General features: G+C 41.1%; 1 protein-coding gene across 3 annotated transcripts; it reads right to left on the minus strand.

The window, feature by feature from the left end:
* Positions 1 to 5716: 5716 nt before the first annotated feature.
* LOC149310072 (uncharacterized protein C9orf152-like) lies at positions 5717 to 23405 on the minus strand. 3 transcript variants are annotated; one of them, XM_089531460.1, is made up of 4 exons: positions 23347 to 23405; positions 17726 to 17840; positions 13816 to 13953; positions 5717 to 6492 (listed from the first exon to the last, which is right to left on the minus strand). In XM_089531460.1, exons 3-4 carry the CDS (start codon positions 13898 to 13900, stop codon positions 5957 to 5959), a joined length of 621 nt encoding a protein of 206 aa, XP_089387586.1. In that variant the 5' UTR covers positions 13901 to 13953; positions 17726 to 17840; positions 23347 to 23405; the 3' UTR covers positions 5717 to 5956. The 3 variants fall into 3 exon arrangements, with proteins under 3 accessions (XP_089387586.1, XP_089387585.1, XP_089387584.1); XM_089531459.1 differs by lacking the exon at positions 23347 to 23405 and adding an exon at positions 19738 to 19809; XM_089531458.1 differs by lacking the exons at positions 17726 to 17840; positions 23347 to 23405 and having other exon boundaries at positions 13816 to 14044.
* Between the last annotated feature and the right edge of the window lie 768 nt (positions 23406 to 24173).

The raw sequence follows: 24173 nt of genomic DNA on the forward strand, positions 1-24173 counted from the left end.
TATTAATATTACCACATCATTATTATTCATTATTACCATTTTATTACCATTATTATTATTATTATTATCATTAATATTCTTATTACCATCATCATTATTAATATCATCATTTATTATTATTATTATTATTATTACTATTATTTTATCATCATTACTATCATTATTGTCATTATCATTATTACTATCATTAGCATCATTTTTATTATTATTGTTATTAACCTTAATATTATCATCAATATTATTAATCATTATTATTCTATCATCATTATCATCATCACTGTCATTATTATCATCATTATCATCATTATTATTAATAACAGGCTGGCCAAGATCCAAAACACACTGCAGAAATAATCCAGTTTGAGACCGCTTGAACCTGAATAGGAGGGTCCTTGGCTCAGTGCTAGGGAACCCTAGGAACTGTAGATTATGTATTATGGCACCAGAGCTCTCTGGCAGAGAAGGCTGTATGTCTCACAAACACTACAGTTCCCAGAATTCCCTAGCATTGAGCCACAGCAGTTAAAGCGGTCTCAAACTGGGTTACTTCAATGGCAGTCAGTGGGGGGTACAGAACACACCAGGTGACAGCCCAGAAGAGGGGTGACACCCAGTCGCACCCCTGTTGCTGCTGCTGTGCCCACTCCTTCTTCCCTGCTCTCTCTGTGAGGAGGCACCCAAGGCAATGGAAGAGGATGAGGAGCAGTGCATGCCCCTTCTGTCATATCCTGCTGCCTCACTTGCCCAGTGGCACCCCTGGCATCTCTCAGCAGCTGGCAGCCAGATGAGTGAATGAGACAGGGGGAAAGATGGAAGGAGGGCAAGCAGACCATTACCACCATCATTACCACGACACCACCTGGTCAGTCACCCACCCAGTGCTTTCTGGGTCTGGCCAGCTGGCAACTGGGCAGTAGCTGGTGAAGGGGGCGGGCAAGAGAAGAAGTGAGAGGAGAGGCGAGCATGGTTCTCCAGTGCTTTGCTACCAGTGGGCTCTCCTGAGGAGGAAGCTGTGATGACGGCGAAAGAGAAGGTGCAAGGGCACCCTTCCTGGCTTTGCTGCTTCTGGGCTTTCTCCTTAGGAGGAAGCCGCACTGGCAGCAAAGGAGAAGGGGGCAAGCATATCCCTTAGCAATAGCAAGTACATTTCTATACCGCTTATCAGTGCACTTAAGCACTCCCTAAGCGGTTTACAAAGTGTAAGCGAATTGCCCCCAACAATCTGGGTACTAATTTTAGCAACCTCTGAAGGATGCAAGCCTGAGTCAAGCTTGAGCCCTTTTTCTGGTATTGAACTCGCAACTTTATGGTTTTGAGTGAGTGGCTGCAGTACAGGCATTTAACCACTGTGCCACCAGGGCTCCCTTCCCCACTGCTTCACTTGCCTGGTCGCCCTCCTGGCAGCCCTGGGTGAATGGGCAAGCGGGTGAGCAAGTTGGGGAAGTAGGGGCGCTGCATGGCCCCTCCAAAACACCCCACTCAACCAAGTAATGCCAAGCCTGGGGATGCCACTGACTGTAGTCTTGGGATTGTTAGAAGGAAGAGGTTTCCTTTCCTTCTTCTGGAGGTCATTTGTACATTTATTTCACTGTTTTATGCTTTAAACCTTTTAAAAATTGATGAGTAACATAGCTAGCTACTTCAGTTCTGTTGAAACACCTCCCCATAGTCTCCAGTGATGGCCTATAGAACTGGCTCCTGGCCATTTACATCAGTCAGAGGGGGTCATTCACACATTGTTGTTGGGTTTTTTAGCGTGACTACGTAAACCATAGCTTTTTTCGTGGGGTTTTCACTCAATGTGGCCATGTTCTAGAAGAGTTTATTCCTAACATCTCGCCAGCATCTGTGGCTGGCATCTTCAGAGAAAATATTCATTGTCTGAAGATGCCAGCCAGAGATGCTGGCGAAACGTCAGGAATAAACTCTTCCAGAACATGGCCACATAGCCCGAAAAACCCACAAAAAATTATGGATGCCGGCCATGAAAGCCTTCGACTTCACGATGTGAATCATCTCAGTCAAGCATTCCGGGTTTGCAAGCATTCAAATAAAGATAGAGCTGATGATGCAAATGCATTCAGAACCCCCTTTGTTGGTATGTGGCTTTTTATATCAGGTCTATTTGGGTCTATTCGCATCTGTTATTCACACTACCGACAATTGCAGATCTTTTTTAAAAACTCGGGGGAAACCCTGATATCAATTATCCCAGATTAAGTGGGTTTTCTTGGCAGCCTGCCTCCCCCCAAAAAACTTAATTGGGTGCATTTGAACAACCTGGATTCATCCTGGATTATTTTCACTGTGTGAATTCACTGACTGATGTGGGGACACACAGAATATCACAAGGACTGTATAAACTTTCCTGTCTCCACACCCCATAACAATTGTATCCACAGGGCTCTCTTATTTTGACCACAGTCTGATATAATGATAAGCTGTTATTATGGGACAATGCCTCAGGCGTCACCTCTCTATGGGATGTATGGGGAGGAAATGTCAAATATCTCTTCATTTTTTGTAACAAGGAGAAGAGTAGGTGCGCCCAGGCTTTGCCTCTGTACATACAAGACTATAAACTGTGGGTTGTTTTTCCAACTGAATGTAGCCTATGTGACCCCCCAATCAGACACTAATTTGTACATGAAAGACCCCAATCTTTTAAAACTTGCAAAATAGATCATGCAAAGAAACAAAGCAGCTGGTCTGGGTGCAATGTAGCACAGGAATGCATTCCTAGTTTATCTTTCCCACAAAATAGAAACATTTCCGTGAAATGAAAAATAAATGTTTTATGAATTGAAAAATCACGTTACATAGTCATTAATTTACTTCAGTCATGCAAAAATGCAATTTTGTTTTTGAAAGTACAGCTGAGAAATGATGCTGGAAAAAATAAGCACGGGGAACATATTTAGGCATTTGCTATATTTAATCATGAGGATGATAGTAATAGGAGGGTCATTTGAAGGTTGCATTTCCTGATATTAGAAAGTACATGGCAGGGGATATTGTAATTCATTTTAGTACAACGTTTTCCAAAACTCCATGTTAATCATCTTGTTAAGTATTGTTCTTCATTTGGCATCACATATTATGAGCTCAGGCAGCAAATTAACAGCACAGTCTTATACGTGTCTATTCTAAGTTCCATTGTGTTCAATGGGGCTTATTCCCCAGTAGGTATGTATATTATAGGATTATGCTGTCTGTCATGCAACGTTTGATTCTACTCAGTTCAGTCTATGCTAATAACTTTTGAAAATGTTTACCTTTAGTCAATCTTTCTGTATCTTTGAAGCACAATGAGAGCTGGGCTTTTGTTCTTAACCATTAATTTGTTTGTAGGGGGGAAATCACACTGTAGCACGGTTTTATTAAAATGTACATTTCATAGTCACATTTACACTTGAAAGAAGTAAAAGGAGCATTAAGAAGACACTCTAGACTTTTTAAAATGATATTTATTAAGTTTCAGAACAGAATATAAAAATTTTCATATGTACATATACAGATTAACTCATTATATACAAAAGAAATATAAAAAAGAAAGAGAAGAAAAAGAAATAAAGAAAAAGAAAAAAACAACTAAAATGAAAGCAACATACTTTAGTATATATTTATATATCCATTATGATTTTCTTAATCCTGTAACTGTTGGTACCAATAAAAAATAAGAAGAATTCTACTAGATTCAAATTTAATTTCCTACCCTTGTAGTCCTGCCTGTCTTCATAATTATTTTTCCTTATAGTAATTGCCCCATATTGCTTGGTATCTGTTAATCTTATTTCTCAGCTAAGACCATATTCCCCAACTGTTCCCCATTTCTTCTCATATGCTTGCTCTGTTTTCCCTGCAGTATACATTGTCAATTTGTTCATTATTTTCAGCTCATGAACCTTTAATTTCCATTCTGTTATATCAGGTATTGTCCTTGTTTTCCAGTATCTAGTGAAAACCATTTGGGCTGCCATGATCAAATACAAAATTATACTGTTCTGGTTGCTGTCCAATTTGTATTGAATCACATCTACGATATTTAATAAAAATAATTCAGGAGATAAGGGAATTTTTTTTACCGCTTCTTGTATGGCTTTGTGTATTTTCCCCCAATATTTTTGGATTTCTTCACATTGCCACCATACATTGTACATCGTTCCAATTTTCCCTTTACACTTCCAACAGATACCATCAGAATTTTTTCCCCATTTTGGATAATCTTGAGGGGGTTAGGTACCATCTATGTAAAATTTTAAGATAGCTTTCTTTTATTATATTACATTTTGTAAATTTCTGGTTATTTTTCCAATATTGTTTCCACATTGCTAAAGGCATTGCTCTTCCTATATTTTCCATCCATTTTATCATGGTTTCTTTGATAGTTTCTTCTTTCAGCTCAATGTCCAGGAGTACCTTGTACATATTTTTGATGAAACATTTTTCTCTTCCCATTATAATATTTTTATATAATCCAGGCTCATCAGTTTGCTAAGACTATAAAAACTGCCCAACTGGAACCGAATAAAGGTTGAGCTAGCTCACCAGTCTGTTAGCAGCTTTAGCCATGTAAATGATGATCTATTGCTTTTTATGTGGTTGAAAGATAGGAGAAATTATAAACTGTTGGGGGGGCTAAAACTTGTTTCTGCATAATGAACGTACAGAACACATTTTATATTAGCATTGATTAAGGCGAAACAGGGACATAGCTAGGATTTTAGGAAGGGGGGGTCCAGACTAAGTGCCACCATTATAATGGGGCTTGAGTGCGGCGGCGCAGCAGCACACACCATTCATTTTTCTAATGGAAGGGGAGGGGTCCAGACCCCAAGAACCTCCCCTTGGCTACGTCCCTGAGCAAAACAGGTTTTCAAGCAATCACTTCTTGACAAGTATATCAAAATTATTTGATAAAACATTAGAGACATAGTTAGTTTCCTCTATCCCAGAACTATCTGAATTTAGTATGCAGAAACAGAGGCCTCATTCCCACTACACAATAAATTGTTTTTTGGGTCAAGTCAATGAAGCAATTTAGTGTTGAATAGACGTTCACACGATTCAAGCAGCGATCGAACCGTACCCATTTCAGTGTAATCCACTTTGCATTCACATTCACAAATTAATCGGTTCAACTTGGAGTCGTGTCACAGGGCTGACTGTGCCACAAGGAACCCATTCAGATCTGCAGCTCATTCACACTAGTGCTGAACTGGTTCATTGCAAAAGACACATGTAATTCGGCAGATCCAGAAGAAGAGCTTTAAATGAGTTTAGCCCTGGGGGGCCCTTCACAAACCACATCAGGGAACCGTTGCAAGTGCGAACAAGGGCCATTTAAACCGGTTCATATCCGCTTGCAAACCGGTTTATTATTTAGTGGGAATGAGGCCAGAGATTGACTGGAGCAAAGGATTTCCATAGACTCTACTCTCAGAAGGAAAACAAGGTGGTAGGAAAGTATACAAGAAGGTGTGAAGGATGTTGGGGATTGTGCCCTCTTGTTTTGTTGATTGTGACATATTTTTTTCTTCTACACAACTGAATGGAAAAGTTATTGTTCTTCAGAACTGAGTTGGAAAGCTCCTGAGAAGCAAAGATGGTTTTGCCATGCTCCCTTTCCACACAAATGCAAGAGACAGGAAATGGACACAGCAAATATATATTTCTATTGAAAGCTGAAACATGGATTGTGCAGTTTCTCTTCAACATACCTGAACAATTGTGTCAACCTTTCCTAGGCTACTCACCTGCCAACTTGGGGAAACATTTCTATGAACAGAGCTTTTTATATGACTACATTCAGGCACAACATTTCTTAGGTTAAAAATGAGGGGGGGGGGGGGGCTGGAATAGTCCTACTGTGTCCCATGCCATCATGGTTACCCATATCACTAGACACATGCAGTTTGACCATGTGAAATGAGCTTCCTCCCTTACTGAAATATTCTCACTGAGAAACATACAGTCCAAGTCTTTTTGCCGTTTCAGAAATCTTGTGAGTTTTTTTCTGAGGGAAAGGGTAATAGGGTAGCTTATTGGATGCTGATGCCAATTTTGAGACTGACATTTGTGAATATGTCCATTTAACTGGTGCAAAAGATGAATCAGAACTGTCCCTCTTTTCAGCAGGGCTTAAATTTTTCTGCTCACTAAGTAGCTCGATGGATTCTTCACTACTTTTTAATGATTCTTCACATGATACCATGCTTTTCTTCTGAGACAGTAGCTTGCTGTCATTGCCAATCTGTTCATTCTTATTTTGCATGACATCACAAGGAACTTTTTGGTGCTCTCCTTGTTCAAGACGGTGCAGCTCTAGATGTATCCTCCATGGTGAACTGTCTTGTATATTTCCATTGTGGGGCAACTCAAGGCAGACTTCTTTGATGGAAGCATGTTCTTTAAACACTTTTGCTTTTATTGGATTCTTGTTAATTAAAACAGGGTTGACCATAGACTCCTTAGGCATGCTCTCATTTTTATCTGTGAAAAGATGACATATTTCAAGTTATTATTAGTGTAAAAAATTCAGATTGGAGTGATAACATGGTGAAAAGGATCAAGTCACTACTTTGTAAACAGAAGTAAAAACCCCCAAAAGGCAGACTGGTAAACCAAAGGGAACAGTGTGTACAACAACAACAACAACAACAACAATAATATTTTTTATTTCTATTTCCTGCCTCTCCCTGCAGATCATTAAGTGTATAAAATCACACGTGTATCATTAAAGTGTAGAGAAAGTGAATGCACATTTTCTCCTACTTCCCAACCCATAATTCTAGAAGACAGTGTCATCTAGTGAGGCTGAATGGTGGAAAAGCAGGACAGATAAAGAAAGGAAGTGCTTCACAAAATGCATAAAGTTTGGAACCTTCACAACATTTTGAATTTTTATTTAAAAAACAAGGAGATTGGCTTGTGTCCAATTTTCAGGTTTCTGTATCCAACAAGAACTGATTTCCTTTATATTTTCCTTACACTGAACCAAGTGAGTTATAGCTGGTTTTATTCTGCTTCCTTCTGTTTTCCTTATACTCTTCCACTCTATCCTTGTTTGGACGATACTTTAGCACAAGCCAACAACCACCCCTAAATACTGTTTTTCCAAATCCAGCTTGTTTTCATATTGCTCTCTGCATTCCTTATTACTGTTCCCTCAATGATCTCTATCTCAGTGCTGTAAGAAGGGCTAGATTAGTCTATATGCCAGCTCTGCAATAAGAAGCTTGTCTAATCTCAAGGCATTACAGACTTCAGAATGAAAACTATAAAGCGTACAATAACATTTTGAGTTGGACCCAGGAAAGAAATGATTTTCATGTTGTTAATAATAATAATAATAATAATAATAATAATTCTACTTATATTCCACTCCCCCCCCCCCCCCAGGTTTGGGCAGCTTGCAATTGTTAAAACAAACTTTGTTAAAAATTCACAGCATACAATGTTAAAAAGCAATTAAACCACCATAAAATTAAAGCCAGTTAAAAATGTAAGCCATTAACAACGAATAAAAACCCAGCACATGGGCTGTTTCTCCGTAAAAAAGCAATTCTTTTTAAAATTTAATTTTATTTTATTACAAAATATTACAGTTAATGAATAACAATAAATGAAAAACAGTATATGAAACAATGTATTCCTAATCCCCATTATCACCCATGTGATTTCTAAAGTCCATCCAATATTGCGTAGTATGTGTATAATGTATATATTTTACAGTACTTCAAAGTTTATCATCATTATGCTTAATTTACTATTAAAATGTGCATATACAGTTCTCAAAACTTTCCTTTTCTTCTGTAATAATCCCAAAGAAATAAATTATTCCAGAATGTTCAAATATCCAACAGAGAAACAATTAAAAGAAGAAAAAAGTAATTAATATAAGATTGAAACAGAATGATCTATTCCAAATATTCTCACAGTAATTAACCAATAATTTCCAGTCATCATTAATCCTATTAACATAGTCTCCCTCTATTTTGCTCTTCATTTTATCCATTTCCAATGTCTCAATCATTTTATTTATCCAGTCATCTATACTAGGCATATCTGCATGTTTCCATTTTCTAGCCATTAAAATTCTAGCATTTGTAACCATATTTAGCATAATTTTCCATAATCTGTTTTGGTTTATTATTTGTACATCCTGGATCATATTCAGAAGATACACCTCCAGTGTGCAATCAAAAGAAACTTTCATGATTTCACATATTGTGGCATGTAGCTTTTCCCAAAATGTTGCTACAACCGGACATGTCCACCATATGTGAAGCCATGAGCCATAACACTGGTCACATTTCCAACATATTGGGTTGTTAGAGCTATAGATCTTTGCAAGCCTGAGAGGGGTCAGGTACCATCTGGTTTCCAACTTAAAGAAGTTTTCTCTCATTGTTGGTTTTGAAAGAGCTTATATGTTATTTTTCTTGCTTTCCCCCATTTTTCTAAGGGGATTTCTTTGCCTAAGTTTCTTGACCAGGCCAACATATTCTCAAAGGCCTTCTGAAATAAAATGGTCTTCACCTGTGTATGGATAGTAAGGAAGGGATTTCCAGAGGCTGGGGGCAGCCACTGAAAAAGCCATCTCCCATGTTCCCACCAGATGTATCTATGAGGGTGGTGAGACCAAGAGAAAGGTCTCCTTAGCAGATCTCCAAACACAAGCAGGTTCATATAAAAGAATATAGGCGGGGTACAGACTGCCAGAAAGAGGCATGTCCCTGGCGCCTCTGTTGGCTCCGCAGGAGTGCCGTAGCAACCAAATTGCGTGGCACTCCTGCACAGCAAAAAAGCAGCACCGGGAAGCAGCTCCTTTTTGCGGCGCACTTCCACCGCCCCAAAGCACTATCGATGGCACGGTGATGTCGCAGCTGCGCCACCCCGTTTGGAGTCGGTGCACCTATGACATCACTAGTATGCGCCGCGTCTGGTGGGCGCGCTGCAGCTGCAGCGCCCTTGTTACATGCGAGGGCTGCCAGGCGTGTGGGCGTTCCGCCCACCAGGCCGCCTTCGCATGTGACGAGGGTGCCGCAAAGGCCCGTTTGGATCGGGCCATAGTCCTTCAGATAACCTGGACCTGACCCAGAAAGGTGCAAGGAGAAGACATCTGAAAAGATCCTGGCTACTTGGAATAAAACTAGCGGTTACTGTTGTTAGCTGCCTTTGAGTTGACTTTGACTCGTGGCGACCCTGTGGATGAGACATTTCCAAGATCCCTTTTCTCTATCCCTCTGTTCAGGTCTGAACTTTTTTAAAAAAATCACACATCAGGGAAACAGATGGAGTGATACCAAAAGAAAAGGCATGATGAGGGCTGCCCAAGTGACACTTTAAAAGTATGGAAACAATGCCCTATGAGGAGCAACTTATGGAGCTCCAGTATGTTTAGCCTGGAGAAGAGAAAGTTAAGAGGAGATATGATAGTCCTGTTTGAATATTTAAAGGGATGTCATACTGAAGATGGAGCAGTTTGTTTTCTGTCCTTTTAATTTAATCAGTGGGTGATACACTGACAAATAAACACTAGGTTTCTTGCTGCCATTGGGGTCTTTTTCCTGCCTGAGAAAACAATAGCAGTCAGGATTTTTTTGGGGTGGGATGGGGAGATGTTCTGCTCATACTATTCACACACAAATGCACTGGCTTTCTAATTGTTAACAGACTAGCTTGTATTTTTATTCACAGTTTATTGAAAAGAAAAAAAATTAATTACATGTTCTCATTTTATATACATATCTGGAGAGGACACTTGTTAACATACAAGCTGTCCATCATTATATGTCAGGAGGTCTGAACAAGCTATTTAGAAAGGCTCATGATGACATAATTTGATAACCAATAACCCAAAGAAAGACATTCTCTCCTAGTTACATATTAAAATCTAGGACCAGGTACAGGTAGTTGTTCTGTTTTCACATGGCTGCCTTTCACAGTAACAGTCAGTAAAACTTCAAGGTGAACCTGAGCCTGCCCATAAGTTCTTACATCAATGACTTTTTGTTGCTAGCATGTTTTAATTCAATGATTATATATACTTCTCTCTCATATTTAAAATGTGACCATTTATAGAATATGGAATGTTGCTATCCTTTACTCAGAAGTAATTTTTTAAAAAAGTTTAAAGAGGCTTTGTTATGTATCCCTGCATACGCCAGGCTTCATTTTGTATACCTCATACTTTCATATCTCATATCTGGAGATAGCATGTTTTTGAGAGATTGATGACCTTTTAGGAACACTAACTAGGTAATGTTCCCAGGGGAAAAAAGGAATGTTTCCAGGTAAACAAGATCATCAAATCTAAATATGAGTATTAAGTGCTCCTTCCTTCACCCACGTAATCTGCATTTCCATTTGAGACAAAAGATCTCTTGGCACCTGAAGCAGTAAGCCAGTCTCTTTGCTTACCCTCTGTTGTGTTCCCAGCCCACCTATCCCAGGGACATCCTGATCCAATCTCTGCTTTTGTCCCACTAAAATTAAAGCATCAATAAATCTGAAATTCCATTGTCGATTCCTGGGGAAAGACATTCAGCCTTTGACAAGATAGTCCATTGCTTGGGGCTAGTTTTAAGGGACAGATATGGTTTCATAACCCAACCTCTGCGCACACAGCCGACACACATCCCTGCACTTTGTATGTTCTGTGTCACCCTCAGTCCTCCCAATCTGAGCCATTCCAGCTTTCCCTGGTCTTCTCATTGGACAGGTAACTATAACCCCACTACTGAAATATGTTTCCCAGCAACTGGGAGGAATGAAATAATCCATATTTGATGTTGTTTTTGGCCATGCGTTCGAGACCATTTGCCAAAAAGTAACCGAGTCTTTCATCTTTGATGCATTTATTAAAGTTTGCCATGTGGATCTTATTTTCTGATCTTTTTTAATTTTGATTAAATTCTTGTAGTACTCTGGTTTCTCTTCAGATTGTATAACCCCCACTACAAACCCCTAAAATCTCAGCACTCTGGATTTTTCTAAATAAAAGCTTAATTCACCCATAATCTGGACTCTTCCTCAGTTGTTACAGGTATAAACTGGTACACACTGTCCAAAAGGTTACCCAAACTTTTTGCAAAAGCTAATTTCCCCAATATTTGAAGTAACACTGACAGCTGATGAGGGCCTCTAGGTCCCCCCCCCCCCAACACCTGTTCTTTGGGTAACAGCTTACTGTTATTTTGGGTAACAGCTCACACAAAAATGTCAGCAGGATTGCTACCTGTCATAGCTACTGACTGCAGATATGACTACCAATAAATGCTACATTGATTGTATCCTAGAAGATTATCATTTGCTCTCAGCCATGTGGGTAGAATTTGAATTTGCAGAAGTGCAAAGAGCTAGATATGAAGTAGTAATTCTGATCATGAAGACAGATAATGTTGAATACAAAATGGTGCTTCAGAATATGGTGCCAATTATTTACAGTACCCCATGAGCCATACAAATAGTGTTGAGGAGTTGGCAATTGTTACACTTCTCAGCTGGTTCTTCACACAAAGTTTAATTATCTTGGATCTATACTTTTTTGTAAATCCTCCAGGACAGGGTCATTACAAGGTTAAGAGTACAAAATTCAAATTGCTTATTTTAGTTCGTGATAAGAGTGTGATAGTTTCATTAACTCCTAGCTAAAATATTTTAAACTCATGGGTAGTGAAGGCAGCTGGAAACGTCAGTGATTTTCTCTGAATCCAGATGATCTTCTTGTATTCCATACCAGATGCTATATAGAGGCTCCACATTGGTCTTAGGAAACTAAATATGAAGCTTTTAATCTAGGAATTTTTGCTGGGATCTATCTAGGAATCAGTAAGTTAAAGAAAGGTGGCTAGTGGATCCAATTTGTCCAGTTCTGCTAGTCTAAAACCTCAGAAGTTATTAGACCTCTGACCCACACTGTGACAAGGTAAGGAGAAAGGGTTATAGAAGGTTATCGCATGGGGGCAAAACCGTCCCCCGATGTGTTCTAACGAGCACGAGCGCGGGCGCGCACGGAGCGTGATGGGAACCCGATGGGGCCCAGAACGCTAGTTTACCGCACGGTGGAACGCCGCTGCTGCCGCTGGCGTTCCCATCGGGTTCTTGATGTGTTCCAGGAGGCGCCATTTCTGGGAACAGTTTCAAAAGCGTTCCCAGAAATGGCGCCTCCTGGAACACATCGGGAACCCGATGGGAATGCCGGCGGCAGCGGCAGTGTTCCACCGTGCGGTAAACTAGCGTTCTGGGCCCCATCGGGTTCCCATCACGCTCCATGCGCGCCCGCGCTCGTGCTCGTTAGAACACATTGGGGGACGGTTTTGCCCCCATGCGATAACCTTCAATGAGAAGGAGTTTTAGTGTAGATGAAAAATTGGGGTTTCAAAAATTAATGCATTTTCTCCCAAAAATCAAAACATGGAAGAGGGGATGATGGGGAAGGAGTTTAAAACCGTGAATGGTATTTTCAACTTGCTTTTAGAAAGGTTTTTAGTACAGGCATTTAACTTACATTTAAATGGCAATTTAACATAAATATAATAATTCAATTGTTCCTCTTCTAATATGAATGTAATTTAGAGTTTTATAAAAGCCTATTAACTAAATGCATTAACCCTTCTCTACTAATGGCCTTATCTTTGCTTCCATGTGTTGTTATATTTATAATTCTTAAAAGTATTTTTCCAGATTCTGGACGTGATCCCTACTGTGTTCAAAGGAACATATGTCCAATTAAATGTGCCGAGAATTTTACCTGAAAGTTTAATAGAGTGTTTTCTTCCAAAATAGCAGATCTTTTGTTACTAAAAAGGTAAATTCTTTAACCAGAAGCAGTTAGTGTAAGAAAAGTTAAGGTAATTTTTTCATTGTATGCCTTCTTCTCAGGAACTAATCCAACAGTTCTCTATGTAATGGTCCTAATCCAGGGAAGATTACACAATCACACCCACTGTATCAATAGGATTAACCTGCTTTTTTCACTTACTGTTGGAGACAGATTACATTTACTTCTGTCTTCCTTTGGAGGTATTTTCAAAATATAGGGAGAAAGCTCTTGTTACGTTATCCGCGTTAGACCCCGGTGCAACATGAAATCTGCTTTGTACTTAAAGTCTTCTCATTCAATTAAGAATGTACAGTTTCAAACTCGGGTGGATTTTACTATGCTCAGCTTTCCTTCTCCTTCTCCTTCCCTTTTCTTGTTTTGTTTCTTTAAAAAGAGTTCTGGAGAATTAAAAACACTTGCTCCCTTTGGCCCTAGTAAAGGTATTTGCTAACAGTGTTTTTCTTTTTACAGTCTGGACTAAAACTGGAGTTTTATGCAAAGACTTACATTTCATAATTATTTTACAGAGCATATTTACCTTAAAAGACATTAACCCTACACTCCATCAAATGTATTGTTAGAATGTGAGATGGCATTTAATGGTTTGACAACAATTCTATAAAATGATTGTGGCAGCCTGCAGTCTCATGCGTTCTTACCAGGAAGTAAGCTCCATTTAACATTGTAGGGCTTTCTTCTGAGTAAGCACACAGAGGGACTGGGCTGTCCATCTGTTACAGCAGATACAATTGGGTGTCTTAAGGTACCTTAAAGACCAGATGTATAGCGTATGCTACAGTATATCTGTGAGTTTAAATGTGCCATGAGACTGTTTATTGTGAAAGCAACATACTTTGAATTTTCTTTTTAATTTTGTCATGGGTATGTGTGTATAAGCTTAATATTGTTTTTAAAATAGGTGAAGAGTTAAAAGAATTAACAGACTCCTGACTTTAAAAATTTCAGTGTAGAAGTCTAAAACATACCTGTTTTAAATACAATAATGTGTGTCTGCTGCTTTTGCTTCTGCTTCAAACAGTCATATTGCTCTTCAAGTATGCTTACGTCCATCTTGGTTGGCTGCCTGGAACAGTCTGAGGCTCGTTGCTTTGATGGATGAGTCACTAAGAAAATACCACTCATATATTTATAAGCGTTCACCATCTGTTCCCATAAGAAAGACAAAATCAGGCAGAAGCAAAGTATTTCCCTCATGATGCTTGCCAAAAAGCAAAGGATGATGGTAAAATTAGAAAAAGTCACATGAAAGGCAGTGGCTTTTTCACATGGAATGGATCTCCTTCAATACCTGGTGCAGAGCTGTTGATTTCAATCAACTGAAATATCAACTTTGCTTCCAGTGCATCCAGTGTGTCTTGAACCTATGAATGCAGACGTGATGACAAGAACTGTTCAGCTGGAACTGGTGTTGACTTAAGGACAAACATATGAATCCTTGCCAAAACCGACAGTGAAATACAAAACCTCGCTCAACAAAGTACAGTACACAAAGGACTGGAAGACACTTGCTGGCTCTTGTACCAATTGTGATTTTTCAAGCAGTACTGTGATGCGTTGGCAGCATTGCACGTTGGGAGCAATTTATATAAGTTGTCCACTATTATTTTATAATGTCTGATTATTGTAGCAAATTTTGTGATAATTAATTTACAGTTGGCCCTCCATGTTTTGCAGATCTGATTATTCACAGATTTCATTAACATGTTCTTTCTAGGAATCTCTACGTTCTCCAGTGCAACTCTGAGGTCAATGTCTGCAAGAGGTTGTGCTGGAGGATCTAGAGTTTCCTAGAGAGAATACTCGCTAGTATTGTAGAGAATACTTCTCTAGGCATTTCTAGGTCTTCCAACATAATTCTATGGTCAACTTCCAGTAGATGCTGACCACAGAGTTGCACTGGAGGACCTAGAGTCCTACAGAAGTTTTTTTCAAGTAAAAATTTAATGTTTTTTTTTTTAATTTGTGGTTTTTCCACTTTCATGGAGGGTCTGCACCCCTAACCTCAGCAAATGTGGAGGGCCCTTCATTTTCCCCAGTCATTATATAAAAAAATCCTTCTTCCTTTCCGATACTGAGACAGAGTGGGAATCATACAGCCATCTATATGCTATTGGACTGGAATGCCCAGCATTTCTAATTATTTACTTGTTGTCTAGAACTGTTAGGATTTGCAGTCCAACAACTCTTGCCTGAATCCTACCTTTGTATTGAAGAGATGGAAAGTAAAGCAACACAGATATGTACTGAATAAGCTATGACTGAAAATCATAAGAAACAGATATCCTTTTCCACAAACATTTCAACTGTGGTGAAATTACTGCACCTTATGCTAATTTCACCCTGCTATTACACTGTATCACATCTCTTGAAAATTTTCTTTTGGACTTTCTATAACCCAGTGTTGAATACAACAAAAATAATTAATCTCATTAGAACTTCCTAACCTACAAAATTTTATAGATGAAAACCAGGACGTGCGTGGATGAATATACAACATCATAGTGTGGTCAAGATGGTACAAGTTATTAATGATGAAGAAGAACCTTCTTTGGAAGTTTTTAAAAAAGGCTGGATGACCATCTGTCAAGACTGCTTTGATTGCGTCTTCCTGCATGGCAGAAAAGGGTTAGTCTGGTTGCCCCTTGTGGTCCCTTCCAACTCTGTGATTGTAAGAAATAAGCTAGGAGGGGCCGTAGTAGTTTACTTTTGCTTAAGATTCTACATTCTCCTGGCCTCCCTGCTGACTTAATTGAATGCACACAAAATCCAGCAAATGCTGTGGTCAGCGAAGGATAGGAGAGACCCTCTCAAGGCTACAGGAGTTTACTGCATACCATGCAGCTGCGGGCAAGTCTACATAGGGACCACCAAACACAAATCAAGGAACACAAGAGACACTGTATACTGGGTCAGCCAGAAAAAATCAGCAGTACCAGAACATGTTATAAACCATGCTGGGCATAAAATACTGTTTGAAAATACTGAAATTCTGGACCATGCCAACAATTATTAGGTCAGAATGCACAGGGAAGCCATTGAAATCCACAAACACCTCGTTCCCACTGGCAGAATAACACGGGTTCTGATTAGGATCCGCTCCATGTCTGTAACCAATTTCAAAAGATCCCTCATTCTCACTATAAAAGGGGATCTTTTTAATAACACTTGAATCGGGTTTTTTTTTTTTTTTTGTCCCCATTTGCGCTGCTTCAAGCCGGGGATGGAGGAAGCTGGCAATGGAGCACAAGCCGGTGGGGGGAGAGAGCCAAGGCCGGGGACATTGAATAGGCACCAGGGAAGCCAAGTGGGAAAGCCAAGCGGCGAAGGAAGGCAAGCGAGGAAGCCAAGCGGGGAGGGAAGGAAGACACTGGGGGGATGGAGGAGAAGGATGATGGGGAGGACAATGGTTTTTAAATATATATATATATATATATATATATATATATATAATTTTTGATTGATTGATTTTGCAACTACTTGCCTTGCAAGTAGTTACAAAATCAAACAATCGCATATTCTATCAATCACATATTCCATTAATTTAATTAAAAACACACACACACACATGTACACAGGCAGCACTGCAAGGAGGGGATGGTGGATCTGTCAAAATGTTCCCCCTCTGCCATTTGTTGCTCCTTGCTTTGCAAGTAGTTACAAAATCAAACAATCACATATTCAATCAATCACATATTCTATCAATCACATATTCTGTCCGTTTACTTTAGAAACAAAACAAAACACAAGTACACAGGAAGCACTGCTGGGAGGGGATGGTGGATCTATCAAAACATCACCCCTCTGCTATTTGTCCCTCCCCTCAGAAAGAAAGAATTCTGATCTGGTTTTCCCACTGTTAGGAATCATGTCAGAACCGATTCTTCTCAAAAGAACCTCAAAATAACTGCTACCAAAACCCCCTGGTCTTTTTGCATTTGTGCCGCTTTCCCCCCACTGGAATCGATCAAATGAGGATCAGAATCGATTTCCAGTGGGAACTTGGGGCATATAACTCGAATCAGGATTCGGACCTTTTCGTAGTGGGAACGACCTCCTAGACAACTTCAACAGGAAAGTAGAAACCCTTAAAGTGAACAAAGATTGGTTACCAGTCCTAAAAAACACCAAAATCAAGACTCAGCACATGCAAATTAAAATCACCCAGGGACAGGGCGGTTTCCCAGCAGACAATGGATCGCTAATTAAATAGACATAATCCTCCTCACATATCTTTCCACCCGGAGGTCTTGCCATTTAAACTGTGGGTACACACTACCTTTGCATTTTGAGGCAAATATTTGATTGGCCTTTTTCCAGGTGAAAGCTATTTGAAAATCTGGAGCGATTTCACAGAAGTATGCTTCCATCTTTTGAACGCAACAAATATTTCCCAGCCAAAATTAATTAGGCTGTTTAAGAACTCTATAAAATACATCCTAAGATTCTGTTCTTCTTTTACATCAGCTTAAAATATGTGCTAAATACAAATGTTTCTTCTCAGTAACCCTCAGGAGTACATACTGCTTTCTTTTGTTAATGTGAATGTAACTTGGAACCATGTCCCTACCTCCCATTCACTGTGTATGACTTTCAACCCAATAATAGTGCAGAAGGGGACAACGTATTTCACCACTGGTTTAGGAAAGAGCCAGTGTAGTGCAGTGGCTTGATCCTTGGATTAGATTAGGACTTTGGAGACCAGGATTCAAATCCCTGCTTGGGCATGAAAACCCATTGTATGACCTTGGGCAAGTCATACTCTCCCAGCCTCAGATGGGAGTAAAAGCAAACTACCTCTGAACAATTTTTCCATTAAACCCCTGTGACAGGGTCACCATAAATCAGAAATGGCATGAAGGCACCCAATACACACACCTCAAAAATTGTTCAGGAATATCCTCTGTGGTTGACAGGAAGCTCCACGGTCCCATCCTTGCTTGGCACACAGCAACAGTTAGGAAAAGCCATTCAGTGCTTCTGTTTTTCATACCTTTAAAATACAAATAATTTATAAAATGTAGAGTTGTGGAGGCAGAAATATTTATTAAAGTAACATGTTTCAAAATATTTTGAGTAGAAGATATAGAAAAAGCTGGCATAATAGTCCTGTCAAAGTATAAAGTGTTAGATAGCTTCTAATCAGTTAGTCAACATTAGTTTTCAAGTGGAGTTTGATAAGGTTCATGTATGCCATGAAAAGACCTAGTCAATCTACTGTTATTCGACTGCTAATTATAGTTATATTGTATTGTTAACCAAATCATTGTAATAATACTGGTGTGTGATTTTCTTTAAGCCAGAGGACATCACGGTCAAATTTTGAAAGCCAACATGGTGGGTATCCAACAATGTAAGAACTTGGCCTGTTGAGTTGGTGTCTGCCTTGCAACTATCTAAAGGTACGAAACCTTTGGAGCAAAGAAGCTGTCAAATTGGCTTTGGCCAATGATTGATCCTGGGGAAAAGGGGGAAACTGCACCTGTTGGATTTCTGCATGTCATACCTGCAACCACAATGGTGGAAGATCTTTGGTAGGAGAAAGAGGCAGTGGATCATAGTGGTTAAGAAACTGCGCAATCAGGACATTCCCAGTTCAGATGCCACTTGAGTCATAAGCCATACAAACACTGGCATCCTGTTGGCAAGTCTCGAGTAGATCCATTCAATTAATTGTTTAATTGATTGGCTGGCATTCTCTGAAGATGCCAGCCACAGATGCTGGCGAAACGTCAGGAGTAAACTCTTCTATGGCCACATAGCTGGGAAAACCCACAAAAAACTATGCCGGCCATGAAGGCCTTCGACTTCACGTTCAATTAATTGTTTAAGGATGAGTCAACACAAAATTGTTTCAGCTGGTCTATTCTAGTCAGGATTCAGAATTTAGATCAGCTTGGCATTAGAAAAGGGAGGAATAACGGTGTAATGATCTGTTTTAACAGGCTGGAAAGTGGTGTCAAACTGGACTATGTCTGCAGTGTGGATTTGGCCTTAGGCCCTTATCACACGTGAAACTGGAAGGGTGAAGCAGAGTCACTTCGAATCCAAGGCAATTCACGTGATGAATTATCACACGTAAAGAATGAAATTGTGGCCATTCCTGAGTCAAAGCAGAGCGAGTGCACATTGAATTACCACACCGGTATATACCATGCGGATTCAACGATTCAAATTGGGACCCTTGTGCATGCTCAGTGGGGGTCTGAAGCATCGTGAACCTTTGCACTTCTGGGGTGAAGAAGGGGCCACTTCCTGGTTCCAGTTTCACTTGAGCCTCACGCGAATGACAGCTTCACGTTTCTTCTTCCCTTCTATTTTATTCTATTTTTTGCTCGATTTACTCTAGAATGTGTCCTGGGTCCTCTCTGTCAGATTTCTGCATCCGCACTGGGGAAATAATCCGGTTTGACTCCACTTTAACTGTCCTGGCTCAGTGCTATGGAATTCTGGGAGTTGGAGTTTGTTGCTCTCTCCAGCCTCCGATGGCCTCCTCTGTTGCTCCCATCTCTCCTCCCAGCCTCCAGTTTCATTCCCTTCATCCCTGTCAGCTACATCCACCTCTGTTCTTGAAGGACCACCGGAAGTAAATGGGGCAAAATTGCAGCACAGCATCCTGGGAAATGTGGGACCCTGGAGGTTTTTTTGGGGGGGGTCTACCTGGACGGAAGCAAAGTTGCATTCCACACCAGACCAATTCGGAGTGAAATCGAAGTGAGCTTGGAAGCAATTTCTGTGAATTCGCTTGTTACTGAATTCACCAAAATGAGGAGTCACTTTGGATTGACTGCAGAAGTGCCTCGGAACAACCCCCCCATAGAAAGCAATCACGTGAGATAATACATCATGTTTTAGCATGAATCCGCATGGTTGGACCCATAGGACCTTACCACACAGGGGCTTCTTGAGCGTCAATTCGCATTGGCCAATGCGATTTCACGTCACATCGCATTGGGCATCCACATTCGCGCTCTCTCAATACGCTTTGCCGATCTGATTTCACGTCATATCGTATCATTCATCCACACCTGGGCGACCTTCTGGATCAGCCAATGCGCATCGGCCAATGCGTATTGATGCAAAGCGAGGCCAGTGCGGATTGGAGAACCACACCAGCTGAATAATGTGTGTTCACCGATGCGCATCGGCAGCTTTGCGCATGCTCTGTGGGGCTCTGAACGGGGCGCAACATTTTTAACTTCCGGGGGTGAAGAATGAGGTCACTGTTTAGCGCGGAATATCGCGAGAATTGCTGCCTTTAGCCACTTACGAAAGGGGTATGCTCCATCTGTGTGTGTGTGTGTGTGTGTGTGTATGCACACACATAAATACATATATATACACACACACACACACACACACACACATAATGGTATAGCCAAAAGTGTGATGCCTTTTCTATGTGTAAACACACATTTGTCTGTATGAGAGTATATATATATATATATATATATATACACACACACACACACATACACGTACGTACCGTGGAGCAGCTGAAAGTGTAATGCTGCATGTATATGCTTGCACACACATCTTTGTGTGTGTGTGTGTGTGTATATATATATATATATATACACACACACACACATATACATATACACACACGCATATATACACACATACACAAACTGTGGAGCAGCTGAAAGTGTAATGCTGCATGTATATGCTTGCACACACATCTTTGTGTGTGTGTGTGTGTGTGTGTGTGTGTGTGTATACACATACATATACATATATATATACACACACACACATATATATATACACACACACAAACTGGAGCAGCTGAAAGTGTAATGCTGCATGTATATGCTTGCACACACATCTTTGTGTTTGTGTGTGTATATATATATATATATATATATATATACACACATACATATACATATACACACACGCATATTTTTCCCTGGATGGCAATTGCCAAGGATCCACTCAGTGAAATCATGCGGTTGGTACATTGCCATTCAGGAATACTGGATCACCCACCCATGGCAATGTACCTACCTTTCCCTTGGGATTGGGATGAGAGTTTATATATATATGTATGTATGTATGTATGTATGTATGTATGTGTCTTTTTAGATTGTAAGCCTGAGGGCAGGGAACCGTCCAATTAAAAAGATTGTATGTACAGTGCTGTGTAAATTTACAGCACTTTATAAATAAAGAATAATAATAATAATAATAATAATAATAATAAATACACACAAACACACACATATATATACAAAAACACACTGTGCCACAGCCAAAAGTGTGATGCCTTATTTATATGTGTACACACTCATCTGTCTGCTTGAGTGTTTATATATATATATATGTGTGTGTGTGTGTGTGTATATATATATACTGTGGAGCAGCTGAAAGTGTAATGCTGCATGTATATGCTTACACACACATCTTTGTGTGTGTGTATATATATATTTCCCCCCCTCCCCGGACACAAAAGGTTTCTGCTTTATCTCGTTCAGTGGAAATAACGCTCCCAGCCCCAGCGGTTGTGCTAAAAGGGAAAAGGGCCACCGGAAGGAGAAGGGGGAAATTCCAGCTCAGCATCATGGGAGATTTGTAACCAGTGGTCTTCAAGAGAACCAGCGGATTGGATGTACACACCAGCCAAAGCAGCAGAGGTTCCGCACTGGCCATCAGTGCGGATCCAGCCGATCCCCTAATTTAGCGTACTCGGAAAATGGAGGAGCCGGCTGCCTTCAGTCTGGAACCCAGCCATGAATATGCATTGGCCAAAGCGTATTCACGTTATATCGCATTGGTCAATGCGTATTCAGAGCTCACAGGTGTGGAACTCCAATGCTATATAACGTGAATACGCATTGGCCAATGCGAACTGACGCTCAAAAAGCCCCCGTGTGGTAAGGTCCCTTGTGGCTTTGGAACAGAGCTGAAAAACCCTCCATGTGATAAGGCTCTTAGTCCCATCCCATTTGGATTGTGGCAACATGGAAACGTCAGCTAGTCCAAAATATTGTGGCCAGACTTTAACCAGATTCAGTTACAAGGAGTGTGTAATTTGTTACAACAGCTTTCTAGGGTCCAGCACACATTGCAGAAATAATCCAGTTTGAGACCACTTTAACAGCCCTGGCTCAATACTAGGGAGTTCTGCAAACTATAGTTTTGTGAGACATTTACCCTTCTCTGTCAGAGAGCTCTGGGGCCTCAATAAACTACAATTCCCAGGATTCCCTTGCATTGAGCCAGGGCAGTTAAAGTAGGGTTGCCATAGTGCCGGACCTCGAAACCGGGAAAAATGTAGGACAAAATTTTCAAATGTAGGACACAAAAATGTGTCCTACATTTGAAAATTCTGTCCTACATTTTACCGCGATCGCAGCGGAGGCCAAGCGGCAAGGGAAAGCCTCCACTTAAGGAGGCTTTCCCTCCCTGCCTGGGCCCCGCCACGATCGGAGGCCAGGATCGGGGCCTCGCCTCGTTCCTGGGACCCTCAGGGACCATGAAGGAGGGGAGGAGGCCTGCGGCGATCGCCGCGGCCTCTCCTCCTTCCTGGCCCCGGCTGGGACCATGAAGGAGGGGAGGAGGCCGGCGGCGATCGCCGCGGCCTCTCCTCCTTCCTGGCCCCGGCTGGGACCATGAAGGAGGGGAGGAGGCCGGCGGCGATCGCCGCGGCCTCTCCTCCTTCCTGGCCCCGGCTGGGACCATGAAGGAGGGGACGAGGCCGGCGGCGATCGCCGCGGCCTCTCCTCCTTCCTGGCCCCGGCTGGGACCATGAAGGAGGGGACGAGGCCGGCGGCGATCGCCGCGGCCTCTCCTCCTTCCTGGCCCCGGCTGGGACCATGAAGGAGGGGAGGAGGCCGGCGGCGATCGCCCCGGCCTCGCCCCAGGCCTCAGAAAGGCCTTGGAGCCGCCGCGGCAGCGGAGGTAGCCGCGGTGGGCGGGGCCGTCCCGGTTTGGGCGCCAAACCGGACCGGGACCGGGATGGCACCGCCCAAACCGGGATTGTCCCGCCGGGGGGTGGGATATGGCAACCCTAAGTTAAAGCGGTCTCAAACTGGATTATTACTGCAGTGTGTTTTGGACCTTAGTCAGGTTAGGCCAGCCACTTTCATGTCATCATTTCACCCGCAAAAAAATCCTCCCATACAAGAGGAAAAAAGACCCATAACTTTTTGGCTGCTAAAAGAATTTTTATTTATTATTTTATTTATTTATTTTATTTTAATCCTGCCTTTCTCCCAAAGTGGGACCCAAGGCAGCTAACAACATATATAACACACATTAAAATAACAATTAAAATCGTACAATTAAAGTCATATTTTTTTTAAAAAAAAATTACAAATATAAAGTTTAAAACATTTAAAGTTAAAAAATAATTATCTTAATGGGTGTGCACTGTAACGTTGTTTCTAAATGGCTGTATTTTACAGCTGTTTTAATACTGTAACCGTGCAATGCTGTTTTTAATATTACGTATTGTACTTTTATATGTATTGGGTTCTAATCATGCCGCAAGCTACCTTGGGCTCCATTCTGGAAGAAATGTGCAGCCGCTGTTTGCTTGTTTTTTAATGACCGGTGTTATCTGTTCTTTTTATCAGGTTTTTACTTGGTTGTGAAAGGACATCAGGAAGGAGATCTAGAACAGAACACCCTACAACTGTCCTGCTTTGGCAGGAAAAGTCCCAAATAACCCTCTGTCCTCCTGCTTTTTTCAATGCTAGGGAATGAAAATGCCAGCTGCTCCAGTTTCTGCCTTCTCCTCCCCATTCGTCCCCAGTTTACATCATTTGCAGCAATCTGAATTTAAAGTAGTTTGCACTCAGGTGATGCAAAACACACTGCAGAAATAATTCAGTTTATTTATTTATTTAGTTTGACACTGCTTTAACTGCCCTGGCTCAGTGCTAGGGAATCCTGGGAACTGTAGTTTATTGTGGCACCAGAGCTCTCTGACAGAGAGAAGGCTAAATATCTCATGAAACTACAGTTCCCAGAATTCCCTAGCATTGAGCCAGGGAAGTTAAAGTGGTCTCAAACTGGATTATTCCTGCAGTGTGTTCTGGACCCTAGAGAGCTGTTGTGACAAGTCCAACATTCCTGCCATGCAGGAACGTTGCCTCACAAAGCTACAGTTCCCAGAATTCCCTAGCACTGAGCCAGAGAGCAGTTAAAGCGGTCTCAAACTGGATTATTTCTGCATTTTGGACATCAGTTAACACACCAGAGGAGAGGGCAAAATCTTGTCCTTTCCAGTTGTTGTTAACTGCCATCAAGCCAACTTTACTGCAAAACACACTCCAGAAACAACCCAGTTTGACACTGCTTTAAAAGTGCCTGGGGAATC

Source organism: Sceloporus occidentalis, unplaced genomic scaffold (assembly GCF_023333645.1).
Source record: "Sceloporus occidentalis isolate IW3139 unplaced genomic scaffold, rSceOcc1.0.p SCAF_7, whole genome shotgun sequence".
NCBI lineage: Eukaryota > Metazoa > Chordata > Lepidosauria > Squamata > Phrynosomatidae > Sceloporus > Sceloporus occidentalis.

Excerpts from the sequence above, each read along its gene's own strand:
- LOC149310072 (XM_089531458.1), bottom strand. The coding sequence starts at position 14,044 with ATGAGGGAAATACTTTGCTTCTGCCTGATTTTGTCTTTCTTATGGGAA. Across the intron at positions 6,493-13,815 it reads CATTATTGTATTTAAAACAG|ATAAAAATGAGAGCATGCCT; the intron begins GTATGTTTTAGA and ends ATCTTTTCACAG.